This window comes from Chiloscyllium punctatum, chromosome 7 (genome assembly GCF_047496795.1).
Source record: "Chiloscyllium punctatum isolate Juve2018m chromosome 7, sChiPun1.3, whole genome shotgun sequence".
Taxonomy (NCBI): domain Eukaryota; kingdom Metazoa; phylum Chordata; class Chondrichthyes; order Orectolobiformes; family Hemiscylliidae; genus Chiloscyllium; species Chiloscyllium punctatum.
In genome coordinates, this window is record NC_092745.1 from 81494044 (window position 1) to 81507441 (window position 13398).

A 13398-nucleotide genomic window follows, 5' to 3' on the forward strand; every position below is an offset into this window, starting at 1 on the left:
ATACAAAGTGGCAATGATTAGTGGGAAACTAGAGGATTTGCAAATCTTTAAATAGTCAACAAAAAGCCACAATAAAAGCTATAGAGAAAGACAAGATAGACTATGAGAATAAATTAGCCCAAATATAAAAATAGAGAGCAAACAGTTCCACAAATGTATAAAACAAACCAGTGTGGCTAAGGTAAACCCTGTCGAAAAGTGTGGTGCTGGAAAAGTACGGCCAGTCAGGCAACATCCGAGGAGCAGAAGAATCGATGTTTTGAACATAAGCCCTTCATAAGATAAACATTGGTCCTTTAGAGAATGAGAAGGGGATTTAAGAATGAGAAATGAGGAAATGGCTGAAGCTTTGAATAGGTATTTTGTGTCGGTCTTCACAGTGGAAGACACAAATAACATGCCAATAATTAATGATGAGGAGACTGTGGCGGGTGAGGACCTAGAAATGATCATTATCACTAAAGAGGTAGTGCTGGGCAAACTAATGGGGCTAAAGGTATACAAGTCTCCTGGCCCTGATGGAATGCATCCCAGGGTACTATAAGAGATGGCAGATGAAATAGCAAATGCACTTGTGGAAATTTTCCAAAATTTGCAGGACTCTGCAGTGGTTTCCAACTGATAGGAAAGCAGCAAATGTGATACCACTGTTTAAAAAAAGGGGGTAGACAAAAGGCAGATAGCTATAGGCCTGTTAGCTTAATTTCTGTAGTAGGGAAAATACTTGAACCTATCATCACGGAAGAATTACCAGATATCTGGATTAAAAATTGTCCCATTGGGCAGATGCAGCATGGGTTCATGGAAGATAGATAATGTTGAACTAATTTACTGGAATACTTTGAGGATATTATGAGCACACTGGACAATTGAGATGTGGTATGTCTGGCTTTTTAGAAGGTATTCAACAAGATGTTGCAAATAAAGCTGCTGCAGAAGATAAAGATGCACAGTTTTATGGGTAATGTATCAGCATGATTAGAGGATTGGTTAACTAACATAAAGCAAAGAGTGGAGCTAAATGGGTGTTTTTGTGGTTGGCGATCATGACTAGTGGTGTGCCTCATGGATCAATGTTAAAATTGCAATTGTTTACAATTTACTAACATGATTTGGAATTGGGAACCAAGTGTAGTGTGTCAAAGTTTGCAGATGACACTAAGATGAGTGGTAGAACAAAGTGTGCAGAGGACAGTGAAAATATGCAGAGGGATATAGATAGGTTAAGTGTGTTGGCAAGGGTCTGGCAGATGGAGTACAATGTTGATAAATGTGAGGTCATCCATTTTGGTTGGAATAAGAGCAAAATGGACTGCTTTTCTAAATAGTGAAAAATTACAGTATGGTATTGTGCAGAGGAACCTTGGTGCCATTATGCATGAATCACAAAAGGTGAGTTTGCAGGTATAGCAGGTAATTAAGTAGGCAAATGGAATATTGTTCTTCCTTGCTAGAAGGATGGAGTTTAAAAACAGAGAGGTAATACTGCCACTGTATGGGTGCGGGTGAGACCACACCTGAGTATTGTGTACAATCTTAGTCTCCTTACTTGGAACATTGGAAGGAGTACAGAGGAGGTTCACCAGGTTCCTTCCAGAGTTGAGAGGGTTGCCTTATGAGGAGGTATCAATTACACTGGGACTATACTAATTTAGAAGATGAGGGGGGAATATTATAGGAATGTTTAAAATTATGAAGGGAATGGATAAGATAGAAGCAGGACGGTTGTGTTCACTGGCAGGTGAAACTAGAACTAGGGGGCAGAGCCTCAAAATAAGAGGGAGCAGATTGAGGACTGAGTTGAGGAGGAACTTCTTCATCTAAAGGTTTGTGAATTTGTGGAATTCCCTGCCCCAATAAGTTGAGGCTACCTCATTATGTTTTTATGGCAAAGATGGATTTTGAACAGGAAAGGAATTAAGGGTTATAGTGAGTGGGCAGGTAAGTGGATCTGAATCCAAGAAAAGTTCTTGTTGAATAATGGAACGGACTCAATTGTCCAAGTGGCCTAGACCTGCTCTTATTTCCTATAGCACCTGCTAATGTGCATAATCTTACATTTTCTCACATTATATTCCGTTTGCCAAGTTGGGCTGAACCTGGCTATATCCTTTTCAGACTCAGATAAGCTTATCACACAGGAAAGATCCTGTCACATTCATGATCTTTTCCTCAAAGTGCATAAGGAGCCTGATGCCCCAATCTGATCCACCACACTTAGTCCCCTTAACTTGGTTATGGTTCAGCTTTTCCTGCAACGAGTCAATGAGGAGGTTGAGTCTGATCAGAATTGGTGCAAGGCTAGTTTGAGACCATGCCTAACCATGCACAATGGTGAGGTGTCCCCAGTGAGTAATTAAGAACCACAGTGGGCAGGAACACTGTGAACGTCTGACTGAGCAAAATGCATCTGATGTTATGCACTGTAATCAGTCACCCTTGGTGTAATGCATATATAGTGGCAGAATTAGAATGAATGACAGCTCTGTGAGTGTAGGTTAGCAGAGATAAGATATAATAGGGGTGGCACGGTGGCTCAGTGGTTAGCACTACTGCCTCACAGCACTGGGGTCCCTGGCTCGACTCCAGCCTTGGGTGACTCTCTATGTGGAGTTTACACATTCTCCCTCTGTCTGTGTGGGTTTTCTCCCACAATCCCAAGATGTGCAGGTGAATTGACCATGCTAAATTGCTTGTAGTTTTAGGTGCATTAGTCAGAGGGAAATGGGTCTGGGTAGGTTACTCTTTGGAGGGTCGGTGTGGACTGGTTGGGCTGAAGGGCCTGTTTCCACACTGTAGGGAATCTAAACAAATCTAACCTGGATATTAAACAGTTTGCATCTGCTAATGTGTGCACTTCAGTGCTTTGAGGTCCTGAACCAATCTGAACATCTTGAATGGATATTGTCAGTATGCCTAAGCTAGGGTCATTTAATTTTGAGGAGACTGTAGGTGGTGCTGGTTTGTGTCAACAGATAATTAGATTATAAAATAGAAACAAGTACTTTATGGACATTATCCGCTTATTGAGACTTACACTGATCTGATTTCAATGTTTGAGCTTTATTACATTTATGTTAATCTTATTTTCAATATCATTGAATGTACTACAACAATAAACCAAACTGACTGGATTCAACAGATCAGAGTTTGCGTGAACCGAAATGCAGTCGCCTACATTATAGACACTGATTGATTAACTTAGTGGAAACATCTATGATTGAAATAATGTGACATTACTCCTTTTAAACAGTTGTTCAGATAAAGTGTTGACTTTTTTTTTAGGATGTTAGTTTTGTTCGTATTCGTACTAAAATTCAAACTGCTTACTTCAAAATGAGGAGATATAATTTACTTTTGGATGAAGATATGACTCAATCCCTAATGAAACTTCCAGATGAATACAATTATGGAATGTACGCTAAATTCATTGCAGATTATGGTACTCATTACTATGCTTCAGGAACACTGGGAGGTGTTTATGAGTTCATTCTTGTTCTGAATAAGAAGGTATTGGCAGAGTCAGGTTTGTAACATTTAATACTTTTGTTGTTTAAAACAAGTTAGAATAATACAATAGTACGGTAACATTTCATCAAGGGGAAGAGATGAAATATTAGTTCAAACTCTGTTGTATTGCACAGCAATTACAATAACATAACTTTGTGATTCATTTATTATGCCTGCTGCAATGGACGGGGTAAGTATGCACATGTAGTTAAACACACTTAGAATCAAAGAGATGTACAGATTGGAAACAGACCCTTCGGTCCAATTCATCCATGCCGACCAGATTCCCAACATAATCTAGTCCCATTTACCAGCACGTGGCCCATATCCCTCTAAACCCTTCCTATTCATATACTCATCCAGATGTCTTTTAAATGTTTCAATCGTACCAGCCTCCATCACTTCCTCTGGCAACTCATTCCATACACACACCACCCTCTGCATGAAACAGTTGCACCTTAGGTGCGTTTTATATCTTCCCCTCTCACCCTAAACTTATGCCCACTAGTTCTGGACTCCCCCATCCCAGGGAAAAGACTTAATCTATTTATCCTATCCATACCCCTCATGATTTTATAAACCTCTATGAGGTCAATCCTCAGCCGTCAATGCTCCAGGGAAAACGGCCCCAGCCTGTTCAACTTCTCCCAATAGCTCAAATCCTCCTACCCAGACAACATCCTTGTAAATCTTTTCAGAACCATTTCAAGATTCACAACATCCTTCCAATAGGAAGGAGACTAGAATTGCATGCAATATTCCAACAATGGTCTAACCAATGTCCTGTATAGCCGCAACATGACCTCCCAACTCCTGTACTCAATACTCTGACCAATAAAAGAAAGCATACCAAACGCCTTCTTCACTATCCTATCTACCTGCGACTCTACTTTCAAGGAGCTATGAACCTGCACTCCAAGGTCTCTCTGTTCAGCAACACTCCCCAGGACCTTACCATTAAGTGTATAAGTCCTGCTCAGATTTGCGTTCCCAAAATGCAGCTCACTGGTCAATAGGTCCCTGGCTTGTCCTTATCACCTTTCTTAAATCAAGGTACCACATTAGCCAATCTCCAGTCTTCTGCCATCTTACCTGTGACTATCAACACAAATATCTTAGCAAGGGGTCCAGCAATCACTTTCCTAGCTTCCCACAGACTTCTAGGTGCACCCGAGCTGGTCCTGATCAACCTTTATGTGTTTCAAGACATCCAATACTTCCTCCTCTGTAATATGGACATTTTTCAAGATGTCACCATCTATTTCCCTACATTCTATATCTTCCATTTCCTTCTCCAAAGTAAACACTGATGCAAAATACTCATTTAGTATCTTCTCTCATCTCCTGCGGCTCCACACAAAGGCCACCTTGCTGATCTTTGAGGGGCCCTATTCACTCCCTAGATACCCTTTTGTCCTTAATGTATTTGTAAAAATCCTTTAGATTCTCCTTAACCCTACTTGCCCACGCTATCTCATGTCCCCTTTCTGCCCTCCTGATTTTCTTCTTAAGTACACTCCTACTACCTTTATACTCTTCTAAGGATTCACTCGATCTATCCTGTCAATACCTAACACATGCTTCCTTCTTTTTCTTAACTAAACCCTCAATTTCTCTAGTCATCCAGCATTCCTTACACCTACCAACCTTTCCTTTCACCCTAACAGGAATATACTGTCTTTGGACTCTCATTATCTAATTTCTGAAGGCTTCCCATTTTCCAGCTGACCCTTTACCTGCGAACATCTTCACCCAAACAGCTTTTGAAAGTTCTTGCCTAATACCGCCAAAATTAACCTTCCTCCAATTTAGAATTTTAGCTGTTAGATCTGGTCTATCCTCTTCCACCACTATTTTAAATCTAATAGAATTATGGTCGCTGGCCCCAAAGTGCTCCCCCACAGTCACCTGCCTTCCCTTATTTCCTAAGAGAAGTTTTGCACCTTCTCTAGTAGATACATCCACATACTGAATCAGAAAATTTTCTTGTACACTCTTAATAAATTCCTCTCCATCTAAACCCTTAACACTATGACATTATGCTTGGAAAGTTAAATCCCCTACCATAACTACTCTATTATTCTTACAGGAACTGAGATCTACTTACAAATTTGTTTCTCAGTTTCCTGCTGACTATTAGTGGGGGTGGGTGGAGGAGGGGGGGGGGGGTGGGGGTGGGTGGGTGGAGGGGTCTATAATACAATCCCAATAAATTGATCATCCCTTTCTTATTTCTCAGTTCCACCCAAATAACTTTCCTGGATGTATTTTCAGGAATATTCTCTTTAATTACAGCTGTAATTCTATCCCTTATCAAAAACGCCACTCCCCCTTCTCTCTTGCCTCCCCTTCTATCCTTCCTATATAGCATTTTTATCCTGGAACATTAAACTGCCAGTCCTGTTCATCCCTGAGCCACATTTCTGCAGTTCCATGATATCTCAGTCCCATGTACTTAACCATACCCTGAGTTCATCTGCCTTCTATGTTAGACCTCTTGCATTGAAAACAATGCAGTTTAATTGATCAGTCCTACCTTGTTCTCTGTTTTGCTCCTGTCTGCCCTGACTGTTTGACTCACTTCTTTTCTCAACTGTCCCAGTCTCAGATTGATCTCTTTCCTCAGTATCTCCCTTGGAAATCCCCCTAGTTTAAATTCTCCCGAGCAGCTCTAGCAAATATCCCTGTCAATATATTAGTCCCCTTCCAATTCAGGTGCAATCCGTCCTTCTTGTACCAGTCACTTCTACCCCAGAAGAGATTCCAATGATCCAAAAATGTGAATCCTTCTCCCATACACCAGTTCCTTAGCCACATATTCATCTGCTCTATCCTCCTATTCCTATCCTCACAAGCGTGTAACACCAGGAGTAATCCAGATATTACCCTTGAGGACCTCCTTTTCAAATTCCTGCCTAACTTTCTACATTCTCTCTTCAGAATCTCATCATTTTTCCTTCGTCATTGGTAATTATATGTATAATGACTCCTGCTGGTCCCTTTCCCCTTTGAGAACATTCTGCACCCATCTGAGACATCCTTGATCCTGGCACCAGGGAGGCAACATAATATTCTGATTTCTCGCTGCTGACTTCTGTGATCTGTATAATGAAAAGTCTTTCATGGAAGAAATAGGCAGGTGAGATAGACAGATTTTTAATAAATAAGGGAATCAAAGGTTATATTGTGGAGAAATGGCAGAAAAAAATAGAGTTGATTGTCAGATCAGCTATAATCTCATTGAATGGTGGAGGAGAGCTGATTGGCTGAATGGTTTCCTTTTACACTTATGTCTTATGGCCCATGTTCTTTCATTATCTTAAAGATGTGACTGCATCCGAAGCTGGCTTTTGCGTTGCAGGATCACTAGGAGTAGTGGTTTCAAAAGGACCTATGGATGTGGGTGGCTCCATAAAGGGCAAAATTTGTAAAAGTAACTTGGACTATAAAGAACGTAAGTACCTCATCAAATAAAGGTTTGTGAGTCACAATATCAGATTTTAGTAGAATTTAAAAAAATTATTTACTGCTCCTACAGAAGTGAAGTACACTGAAAAATTTTATAAATAAAATGGCAACTCAATCATTTGGAGTTAAAGGAAAAGTATGTTATACTAAATCGCTTCAAATGTTTGAACACTTTTATGGGAAAATTTACTTGTCCCTCAGTAACTTCTAGGTTTGTCAACCTCAATTTAGAACTTACTCCCACTCACTCCACCACACCTCTCTTTGAGTAAAATTCTCCCTACATGTTTAAACGTGGAGAAGTGTTCTATTCTGTCAAAATTTCAAAATTTATCTGAAAACTCATTAAAATATAAATATAAATAACATTATGAATAGTCAAGATAGATGAGGACTCTACTTGTCCATAGCAAAATGTTTTCCACTATGTTTAATATATTTAGAAATAACTTTGACTTTTCCTATATTCATTTCATTATTGTATCGAATTTTCATCTGACAGAAATGATTTAACTATGTAAAAATAATGGTTTTCTTTAATTATTATTTAGCTTCAGAAACATCAAGTAACCTTGTTGAAGATGTTCTTCCACATGTACTAGGAGGAGACCTGAAATCAAGTGCTGGACTATTAGGTCATGGAATACCAGATGTCAAAATGTATCGACATTGGGGTAAATCTTTGAAATATCTGCCAGCTGTCATTGACTTTGAGGTAAAAAGATACCATCAGGGCATTGTCTTTATATTTTAGTTCAGTTTCAATGCAGTTAAATAGTTGTTTGTGCGAAATTGATATTCACTGTCTTAATCATGTACAAGAAATGCACTTTATGAGGAGGAGATGGCCTAGTGGTATTATCGTTGGGCTGTTAATCTGGGAATCTGGGTTTGAATGCCATCATGGTAAATGGTGGAATTTGAATTCAAGTTTTGAAAAAAATCTGGAACTAAGGGTCTCGTGATGACCATGCAACAATTGCTGACTGTCAGGAAAAAAACACATCTGGTTCACTAATGCCCTTTAGGTATGGAAACTGCCGTCCTTACCTGGTCTGGCCTACACGTGACTCTAGACCTACTGCCGTCTGAGCAATTGAAGATGGGCAATAAATGTTAGCCTAGTCAGTGACACCATCAAATTAAAAAAAACTATCAAAAATAGGCCATTGAAATGCTAAAAATCTCAAAATGGACAATTAGCTTTACTTATGTTTAAACACTAAAGATTTGTGAACAAAATGCATTTACTGAGGAATATCTGTAATACATGTTGACAAGTCCTTTGATAAATAATTGACAAAGAAAAAATTGAGACAAATATGTGAAAAAAGATAATTTTCCATCAAAAGAATACAAAGAATTGAAAACAAAACTGAACTATGAATAGATATGAGTAGACAAAAGACAGGAATGATTTTTATTGTTATCCTTGAACCTTTTCTTAGAGATAAGTTTCTGGAAGCATATTTTTCCCTTTAGTATAAAGAAAGTGGTCTTACATGCTAAGCAACATCAAAGTCTTGGATATAGCATAGCCCAAAATTATAACAAACAGCTGACATAAAGATAGTGAAACAACTATACAGAGCAAAAAGAAAGTGTGTTAGTCAGCTCTTAAATAACACATGAGCTTATTACTAAAAGTGAGCAGAGGGAGGGAATTTTTTGAAGAAAGATTCTAGAGGAAATTGAGCTGCTGATTTATGAATTGAAGAAAGATTCCATTTGTTACAAGAAACATCGACAATTTTAACATGGGGCTATACCATCCAACATAGGCTCCTCAGAAGGTCTTGAGGAAGTAAGCTAAAACTAACACAACACCAGGTTATAGTCCAACAGGTTTATTTGGAAGCACTAGCTTTCATAGCACTGCTCCTTCATCACACACTCCAGTCCAACACTGGCATATCCAAACCCTGATATCGGATATCCCATGGGTGTTCCATTAGTTTGTCTGTAAGTTTTGTTGTTGAAGGTGAAGTGGGTGGTAAGGCATAGGTCCGTTAGCTTGATGATACTCCCCTTGTTGATGAAGTTAGTTGCGTTTAGTGTATGTGTCTTTGGTTCTTCTAATTGTGTAGTCAGTGTTTCCTTGGCCAGGTTAATGTTGATTGAAGTAAACAAGGCTGTTACATCAAGAGAGACCATTATTTCATCCTCTTCTATCTTCGTGTCTTTGATGGTCTTCAGGAATTCTTGGGTGGAGTGGATGGAGTGGCATGAGCCTTCTACTCAGTGTTTTAGTCTTTGGTGTAGCTTCTTGGCCAATCTGTAAGTTGGTGTTTCCAGGTAGTGAGACTGTGTGTCTGAGGGGGTCTCCTGTTTTGTGAATTTTGGGTACTCCATAGAAAGGTGGTGTGTTGGATCTGTCTGGTTTCATTTTTTGGAAGTCTTTCCTTAGAGATAAGTTTCTGGAAGCATGTTTTTCTCTTTATTAGAAAGCAAATGGTCTTACATGCTGAGCAATATCAAGGTCTTTTTCTTTAATTTTCTTTAAATTCTTTGGTTAACCACTGGTCATGTCCTTGGAATTTTTCTTTGTAATAGGAGTGGACTTACTTGGAGTGCTCTGAAATACCTCTTTAAATATCTGCTCATGCTTCTTTGATCCACCTCCTGGCCTAGTATCCCACTTCACTTCTGCTAGATCAGCTTTCATACGCACATTGATGTTTAAATTTAAAATACTAGTCTTAGACCCACCCTTCTTTTTGAATGTAAAATTCAATCAGATCACTGCTGCTTAGAGGTGCCTTTGTTCTGTTGTTAATTAATCCTGTCAAATTATATACTATTTAGTCCAGCGTAGCCTTCTCTTGGGTCAATTTTAGAGAGTGCTGCTTAAAAAAAAGTCTTGAAAGGACTTTAGGAACTTCTCATTGAGACTACTGTTACCAGTATTATATTTTAACGTGTATATGTTGTATAGTATAACTAGTCCTCATCTCCACCCAAACTGATTCTGCATCCTGATCTCCTTAAATAATTCATCTCCGTTGTATCAATACTATCTTTTATTAGGAGCACTATATCTCCGCTTTTGTCTTCTTACTGTACTTGAATATGATCTGTTCAGAAAGCCATGTTTGTCATTCCACAGGCATGACTCCAAAATGATTTTCAGATGATATTTATTAATTCAAAGTGCACTGTCAATTCATTTAGTCTGTCATGAATGCTGCATATATTCACAGACAAAGCCTTTAGTTTCATTTTTTGTTATCTTTGTAATCATTTAGTCTTGACTGCTGATATATTCTTTGTTATTGCTTATTCTCTCTGTTTGGGTTTGCCATTCTCTGACCTTCATTTTCCATATTATTATTTTGCTTTCCTGCCTTGACACCTTCCCTAGATCTGATGGATTTACACAAGCTTGATCCCTTACCCTGCATTGAGTCACAAGATGCTAGCAGATCTTTGAAACAATAAGGTGAACTTTATAATCAGAAATTGAAAGCAGCTGAAAAATGTTTGAACCTTAGCTCTAAAGAGAGGAAATTCAGCTGATTGATGAAAACTTGGTGAAGGCTGCTATGGCCTGTATTGTATACGAAGAGCTCAAGAATAAAGCAATAAACATAATCTATTCCTTGATGGTTTTTTTCAGACGATCTATTCAGGCCATCAACATGTTCAGAAAGAAAAAGATGCTATAGTTTTCTGAAGGCTATCAGGAAAACCTTACAATTGTAAACAGCAACTTTACTTTCTTCTTTGCATTTCTCAGCATCTAAAGTTATTGGGAAGAACATCTGGGGCATGAGTGATGTGGGTTTTGTCAAGATTTGTAGCAGAATCATATGTGAAATCTGGAGAAGTCTAGCTCAACATTGGGAGCAACTCGCTGCATCTTTTATGCATTCACTGAACGATGAGGCAGTTTTCTTGCTAGGCAATAGTGATTGCCAATTCAGGAAGATTATTTCTTGTTAATTGCTTTATTGCTGCCACAACTTGCCTTATTAATATCTTACCAAATGTGCCAAACAAGTAGACAATGTGAATTCTTGACATGGAAGTCAATGTGTGTTATAAATGTAGTTGGGGGGATGCTGACGCATTACAAAGCTGGTCAGGTGACCCAGAGGGGTGAACTCAGGAGAAGCCCAGAACTGGGCTTTGAAGGTGTGAATATTGTTTAAAAATTGTGTGTACCTTGTTGGTTTCTCACTATTTCTCGATCAACTCAAGGACATGGGCCTTATCTCAAGGTGTTCAGCACAATAAGTAAAGGGCAGCCTTTAATAGCAGTCCAGGGTCAGTCAGTGACTCGGGGCAGTCAGAATTAGAAAGCTTTTCATATAAGGGCTGGGAATCTGGGCTTCATCAGGACTTTTGCCCAAAACCTCGATTTTCCTGCTCCTCAGATGCTTCCTAACCGGCTGTGCTTTTCCAGTACCACTCTAATCTAGATTTTGATTTCCAGTCCTCATTTTTGCCTAGGCATAGTTGTGATCTCAGGTGTTGGGATGAATGACAACAAATGAGGAAAGATGTTGCAGACAGCAGTGAGAATAGTAGAGCATGAGCCTTGGTGGGTGGTGGCAGCAGTAGCAGAGATTGAATGAGTGTGAGCTATTGGAGAGAATATGGTTGCATTCAATGCTAGCGAAGTGGGGAAGGTAAAATGTGGAGCTGGAAAAAGCAGAGCAAGTCAAGCAGCATTAAGGAGCAGGAGAGTTGACGTAATGGGCTGGACCCTTCATCAGGACTGATCGATAGTGGGTTCTGCCCGAAACATCGATTCTCCTGCTCCTTTGCTACTGCTTGATCGTTCTGCTTTTTCGAGCTCCACATTTTGTTGACTCTTTGACTTTCCAGCATCTGCAGCCCTCACTATCTCTGAGTGGAGAAGGTCAATGACCTTCTTCCTACATTGTAGAAGGACAATCCCCTTGTGCACCATCCTGTCCAGCAGGACTCCCAAACTCCTGCCCTCAAAGCAGGTCATAAATCGAGTCTGCAATGTCTGATGTTAGGAACCGGTCAGGGCAGCTCCAGATTGACAGTGGCTGCCTGGGTTCACAATGGTCTTTATACATGACACCACTACCAGGATTACCTGTTAGTTCTGGCATATCCTGGCAGTGGTGAATTGTTCTGGGAATGGTGCATGGTAAATTAGGTCTAGAATCAGAACAGACGGCTGTCATAAGGGCATTTCAGGTAGTTAATGAGGCAAATTTGGTAAAACTAGCTGAACATAGAAGTGATATACATTCCAAAATACACAAGGCAACTGACACCCGCTTAAAAAAATGTAAGCTCCAACCCAATATTAAATGCATGAGAATTGAAAGGAGATGTGGATTTTTTGAGACGATGCTAGTATGTTTTGCAAAACATGTCATCGCTAGGGAACAGAAAATAAAGCAACAAATCTGTTTGATAGGAGGCTGGTTTCCTCATGGTGAGTAGTAGGCTTCACAATGAAGTGGTGTTTTCCAATGTAGAATTGGCTGGAATAATTGACTGATCAGCAATGAGGATAATCCTTGGATCTGGAATCACTGAGAGGGAGTCCAAGCTTTGATATTATTAGAATTGGGCCTCAGAATCTAATAATATTTTGTAATTATCCCAGTATCTTGAAACATTGGAAGGTGGGAGTTAGGTGTTTGAGGCTTTGTGACGCTGGATAGAGAGGTTGTTGGAATGTTGAATCTGTTCCTTAGATCTAGGATAAATAGAATCTGCAGTGAATGGAGCTTGGTGCAGGACATTGGGTTTGTAGTTTGCATCTTTTGAACAGCAGGAGCCGTTCTTGTGATCTCAGAATGGGAGGAATGTCTGGAGATGAGTGTCCTGAGATCTAGTCAGAAAATTGGAGGATTGGAATGTGGAGAGTTTAAGCTGGGGAAGTATTAAGTTTTGTTCAAATGGTAGTACTGGGGGGGGGTTAGGTTGAGCACCCCAAAAAAGAAAAGAAGACATGATTTTATGTAATGTCTTTCGCAAACACAAAGTGCACCAAAGCACTTTGCAGCTTACAATAAACTGGATGCCTGGGTGCTATATCTTCTGATTATAATGTTCCTGCTGTTATGAGGCTTTTGAATGGACTATAATGTTAATGTTGATCTCTCTCTGCACCTATTCGGCAATTGGAACATTGTGTCCTGCACTCTGTTCCCTTACACTGATGTACTTGTGTAGTACGATCTGCACGTAAAGCACATAAAACATCACTTTTCACTATACTTTGGTACATATGATGTAAAGAATCAATCAAGAAACATTATTTGAATAGTATCACAAGGAGAGGGGACATGGTGGAAGAGGCTATGACAAATTACTTTTCCAGGCAATTTATGGCACATGGAATTGAGGCATAAATGATTGCTTTCTTTAAAATCAAAATTAGTACGCATTTGAAACAGAAGTGATACTGGTAACATAGTATGGTAGTTA

At 39.4% G+C, this 13398-nt stretch overlaps 1 protein-coding gene across 1 annotated transcript in view; it reads left to right on the forward strand.

The window, feature by feature from the left end:
* Positions 1 to 13398, forward strand: part of LOC140479870 (complement component C8 alpha chain-like) — a 51006-nt gene that overhangs the window by 32919 nt on the left and 4689 nt on the right. The window contains exons 7-9 of the mRNA XM_072574199.1: positions 3286 to 3526; positions 6836 to 6964; positions 7530 to 7693. Of these exons, the coding sequence (XP_072430300.1) occupies positions 3286 to 3526; positions 6836 to 6964; positions 7530 to 7693 (534 nt within the window). The remainder of the gene's footprint in view (positions 1 to 3285; positions 3527 to 6835; positions 6965 to 7529; positions 7694 to 13398) is intronic.